Source organism: Sardina pilchardus, chromosome 11 (genome assembly GCF_963854185.1).
Source record: "Sardina pilchardus chromosome 11, fSarPil1.1, whole genome shotgun sequence".
NCBI lineage: Eukaryota > Metazoa > Chordata > Actinopteri > Clupeiformes > Clupeidae > Sardina > Sardina pilchardus.
In genome coordinates, this window is record NC_085004.1 from 29,898,004 (window position 1) to 29,903,706 (window position 5,703).

At 42.0% G+C, this 5,703-nt stretch overlaps 1 protein-coding gene across 1 annotated transcript in view; it reads left to right on the plus strand.

Annotated features, from left to right (window-relative positions):
* Nucleotides 1–852, plus strand: part of plekha7b (pleckstrin homology domain containing, family A member 7b) — a 99,761-nt gene extending 98,909 nt beyond the window's left edge. Inside the window, exon 28 of the mRNA XM_062548841.1 lies at nt 533–852. Within this exon, the coding sequence (XP_062404825.1) occupies nt 533–708 (176 nt within the window). The 3' untranslated portion in view covers nt 709–852. The remainder of the gene's footprint in view (nt 1–532) is intronic.
* Nucleotides 853–5,703: the final 4,851 nt, after the last annotated feature.

Genomic DNA, 5,703 nt, shown 5'->3' on the forward strand with positions numbered 1-5,703 from the left:
CGTTTCAACTTTCGAGGCGGACGTGTTCGAGCTGCATAAAAGCGTCTCGGGCTGTTGGGCCTGGCTGCGATGACATGAGTAAGTTTAAGGGGAAGGAGCTGTGTGTGTGTGTGTGTGTGTGTGTGTGTGGGGAGGCTGCTCAGCGCACTGGGGCGATGGGAGAGGAGTGTATCCTGTCAGGCCCGTCGTGTCCCTGGAGCCGGGTGATCAGGGTTTAACTCGTGTTACTACAGACTGGAGTGTGACGACGCTCCTCCACACTTATTTTTGGCACGTAGTGCTGTGTGTGTGTGTGTGTGTGTGTGTGTGTGTGTGTGTGTGTGTGTGTGTGTGTGTGTGTGTGTGTGAGAAAGAGAGGCCTGCATGAGAGAGTAAGAAACCACTATAGCCACTAAACACCTCCTCAGTGTGTGTGCTGTTCATTTTTTTAATGATGCTCTTCTCTCTCTCTCTCTATCTCTCTGTCTCTATCTCTCTGTCTCTATCTCTCTGTCTCTATCTCTCTGTCTCTCTGTTCCAACTTGGCCTCCAGCTCCTCAGCAGGCTAACGACGCCGCTGACTCCCCTCCACCCTTCTCCCCTCCGCCCTTCTCCCCTCTTTTTCCTCCTCCCCCTCCTCCTCCTCTCCCACCCCCGAGCGCCTCCTCGGAGGCACTTCCTCCTCCTCCCCCTCCCCTCAGCAATGGATTTCACTACACCTTTGTCTAATCAGAGCAAATAAAAGTAAGCACTAATGGCTTGTTTCACGTTTCGCGCGTCTAATGTGCTGGCGGGGTGCTGCTAAATTGTCTTGCCGTGAACGCGGAGCGCTCTCGCTGTGTGTGTGTGTGTGTGTGTGTGTGTGTGTGTGTGTGTGTGTTTTGGCACGGCACCAGCTGCATGTTGACACGCTGCGCTATTGTGATGCTGCCAGCTGACGAAGGCACTACTGTACCTGCTGTAGTGTAAGTCTTTGTGTGTGTGTCTTTCGCATGTGTGTGTGTGTGTGTGTGTGTGTGTGTGTCTGCATCTGCATCCAGCATGTGCATCTGTATGGTGGGAGTTTAATAGTCAGTGTGTGAACTGTGTGCAAATGGCTTGTGTGAGCTCGTCAGCAGCTGTTTGGAAGGTGGGGGGTAAACAAGCTTATTGTGAATTGTCTCTAATTGCACAAGTGTTGCTCACCTTATTCCTTCCATGCCGACTTGGCACCATCTGTGACCTGGTAACAGGTTAGCAGGTCGCTCTCATGAAGCCCCACCCCCCCTCCCCCCTCCCCCCTCCTCCTCCCCGGTAGCAAGATGTTCATTTTCTACAATATATGGTACTCCTTCAGACCATAGGGGAAGATTTTCCAATTCAACTTTCTATAATCAGAACGAACGTTTGAGCATTTCCCGAGGCCCAACCTACTGTAGACCATGGGTTGGGGTCCAGAGGCGGACATCCCGGGTTCAGAAAGTAAAAGTCCTGCCAAGTATTTGATCCAAACATTTAGTAAACCAGCTCATCTTAATTAACAGCCAGGTAGATCAGGTCATTAGTGGTATCACCTGTGTTACGTGCACAGGTACTGTAGAAAGAATAATGGCAGGACTTTCACTTTCTGGTACTGGGATGGCCACCTCTGTTGGGGTCCATTACATGTAAACTCAGGTTACCCACCAATGTTTGATTAAATTGGTGTTTCATGTGGACAGTACATTTGGCTATCGGTCGTTCTCTGTTTACTTGTATGCATGTTTAAGTTGCTATTGTGTCAATGTGACTTGTTCTGTTTGTTGTTTGTTGTTCAGTTTCTGTGGTTTTATCCCATGGCGTGTTTGCTTGCATGAACCTGGACACAGAATGCCTACTTGCTATGCTGTTCCTCTGTAAATGTTTGAACTGACTACAGGAGTGGACTGCGGTACTGTTCATTTAGCATCTTGATTGGTCATCAGGTGTGGGGAACTGCTCAATGGTGTTTTTTGCCCACAATGGCACCTTCAAGGCAGCACAGCCTAAAAGGCACTACCTTTACCCTATTCCTAACCTTAACCCCCTCAACCCTCATCCTACCCCTAAACTGAGGGGAGTGGTGCCTTGAAGGCAGCGCTGCCTGGAAGGCACCATTGAGGGCAAATGATACCAAAGACCTGGGGAACCCAGAGAGAGTTGGCCATGAGTGCACGTAGTATAGCGGGGCAGCACAGTGGAGTTTGTCATTCGTCATGCCTAAACACATTCAAAACAAAAAGCGCCAGGTTTTAGACATGCGCTTTTGTGTAGGTAGGTTCCTCCTAAACCGAGAGACATTTTGTGATGAATGCCTTGGAATTGATTTCCCTCAGCACATTGTTGCATTTATTTTCAGCCATGCAGGTGTTGGACATAGATGTTGAATCAGTTGATTTAATACAACACCTCTATAACTTATCCATGTCTAGTCAAGATACAAAAGCGAGTCCTCACTATTCTTCTGAACTTGTTTGCTCAGATTGGCTACTTTTGATACACACAAAAGTGAATACCTCTCATTTAGAGGTGTGTACTGCGGGAGTAAAACAATGATTTTCATTTCATTTAGTTCGGAGCAAAAACTATTTGTGCGTTCTGGCTCCAGTGTTCCAAGGCCTCTCAATTAAATGGTAACAGCTTAGAGCATTACAAGTCAAGTCAAGTCAAGTCAAGTTTATTTATATAGCACATTTCATACACAGAGGTCATTCAATGTGCTTTACATAAACAAAAACCAAACAGTAATTATAGCAGATAAAAGCATAGATGGGCAAAGAGTAATAGTAATAAAAATAATAATAATAATAATAATAATAAAAAGATCATAATAGAAAATAAAAACAAAGCATAAATCAAGATCAAATCAATAAGGAATAATTAACATAAAAGACTCCAGATGGAGTAATTAAGAGACAGTTAGCAGAAAGCATCTGAGAACAATTTGGTCTTAAGTCTAGATTTAAAACAGGCTGCAGTTGGGGCCTTTTTAATGTCATCAGAAAGTTGGTTCCAAAGCTGAGAAGATTACAGAAAGAGGTTAATAACATTACATTCTGTAATTGTAATTACAAATTACAGAAGAGAGGTTAATAACATTCCTTTACAAATTACGGCAGGTGTCACAATATCCTAAGCTTTTTTTCTGCACAATGGCCTCACAGATTAAATCAAAGTGCGTTAGATATCAAGGCTAACTTTTAAATGCACTGTACAGTACCTGAGTTCAGGCGTGGGCGCAGATTTTGAAAGTGAGTTATGAGATCTTCAAAAATATATGATAACTTCAGGCACAGAATTGTCCCTTGCTTCAAGTCCTGTAACCCTAACCTATACATGTTGCTACCAGACCTACAGTAGATATTTTCTGGTATGTTATTTCACACAGTGTTTCGGTAATTGGTCAGATAGTGTTGGATAGGAAAGCTATCTTGCTAACTCACAGTAGGCCAAGCCTATTATACAGGGTCGAGACTCTGACATTTCAGTTGCGTTCATCAAAAAAATGTCGGTTCGTTTCCAGTTAACGTTTTTGTTATTGAACCGTTTCTTATTCCTGGTGTCATGAGTGGCTGTTGTGACAGTTCTACGTATCTGACTTGCAACATTTTTCGTTTCTTCCCACAGCCAAAGCTGTATTTGGACACTGATGTGGTGCTAACAGCCCTCCTCCTGGACTGCTGTGGACAGACAGACAGACAAACAGACAGACTGTGTAATCGGCGTAGCTTGGCTTCCTCATCTCCGCTCACCCCCCCAGTAGATGAACACTAGTACACATGGGGAAGGGCAGACATCGCTAAATGCAGCATAACTCACTTAATGATGCATTATTTTTGTCATAGGCCATGAAGTTATTATTTTGTATAGCAAACAGAAGACATTGCTGTGGAGACTGCTGTGCGTATATTAACTTTGGGAAATGTCTAACAATGGTAATCGTACAATAGGAAAAAGAAAAATACGTTTTATACATGTTATTGCACTTTTAACACTCTACTGTATCATAGTGAGAAACTGATACTGAGCTGATCTGTTTTATTTCTCAGAGAGAGAGAGAGAGAAGACGTGTTCTGTGTTGCAGTGAAATCTGAGTTTCAGAAGGAAAGATGCAATAGAGAATAGAGCCAATGTAAAAGTATTATGCATCTGGGAGATTTGAAGAAATGACAATGCGGTACAGTAATAATTGTGTCAAATGTTGATTGTATTTTTTATCAACTCAGATGATATTCTTACACCAAATCACTTGAAATATTATTTTTGTGTATCTAGCACTGCCAGTTTCCTCTTAGCTTGCCAAAAGGATTTTTATTTTTGCCTACAACATCTTGGAAAATATAACCTTTAACAATATTTTCTGAAAAAAAGAGGATAAAAACTGTGGAAGGGGCAGACATTTTTTAAGAAAAATGTAAATATTAAAATACATTAACAATTTACTTGCCTGGATGATCTTGTCATTCAAAAAATGCATTATGCAGCTTAAAGGACAACTCATAAATGTGGCAATGATTGTGCTACCCTTCACAGTCAACAGAAATGGCCCTATGTGTTTTGGCAATTTGGCAGAGATGAAATAAACTTCTCAGTTTTAGAACTGACTGGTATGAAGGTGTGTGTGTGTGTGTGTGTGTGTGTGTGTGTGTGTGTGTGTGTGTGTGTGTGTGTGTGTGTGTGTGTGTGTGTGTGTGTGTGTGTGTGTGTGTGTGTGTGTGTGTGTGTGTGTGTGTGTGTGTGTGTGTGTGTGTGTGTGTGTGTGTGTGTGTGTGTGTGTGCGTGCGTGCATGCACGTTTCGCGTGCACGCATGCATGTGTCTGTGTGTGTGTGCGTGCGTGTGTGTGTGTGTGCGAACACGTGCATGTGTCTGTGTGTTTCTACATACTGTATGTGTGTGAATACCTTTGTGTGAATACATGTAAGACTGATGACTTTGTGTCACCTTCTCTTTCATGTGGGATTCTTTCTTGGAAATGTTGCAGTGTTTGACATTTCTCTGTGTTACAAAAGGGTACAATAATGGCATAGACCAATTTTTCCCAAGTTCAGACCTTATACAGAAGCTCAAGGTAATTGCATTAACTCTTCCAGCTGACTGAGAGACATGAGATATAATACTGCACAGGTTGTGTAAAAGGAATAATAAAGTTTGAAATCTTTATTTTCTTTATTTCTTTGCTGTACAATACCCTCTTTAACACAGTACTTTAAAAGGGGTACATAATCAAGGTAGTGAAAATATGGTAACTCTAGTTCTTTTAATTTTTCTTTTTTTTCTTTCTTTTATAATAGCAGGAACTAAAAAGAAGGAAAAGAAGAAAAATTATTAAAAGAATTTTGATTTGCCGAACTGTAACCTTTTGCTCCGTGCTAACCAGGTACAAAGGGAGAGTACAAAACACATTCTCATCGCAGTTCCAAGGATTCTCTTTGAACATTTTTATTGATTGCATTACATTTTATTCTAGTATTTGAAAAGGTAACGGACTAACAGAGGTGAACTTCCAGACTCTGACTAAGAGGTGAAGTTTCAGAACAAAAAGAAATAGATAGTGAAGTGGAAAAAATCTCGAAATGTTTCTTCAGTTCAAAGGTTCTCATTTTAAAAGGGCATTTTTAATCCAATACTTCTGTACTTGCCACTGTGAGAAGAGTTGGTGGTGATGGTATGTTGGCATAGCTACGGCACAGAATAGATTGTATTATATCATGGATTTGACCTGCTT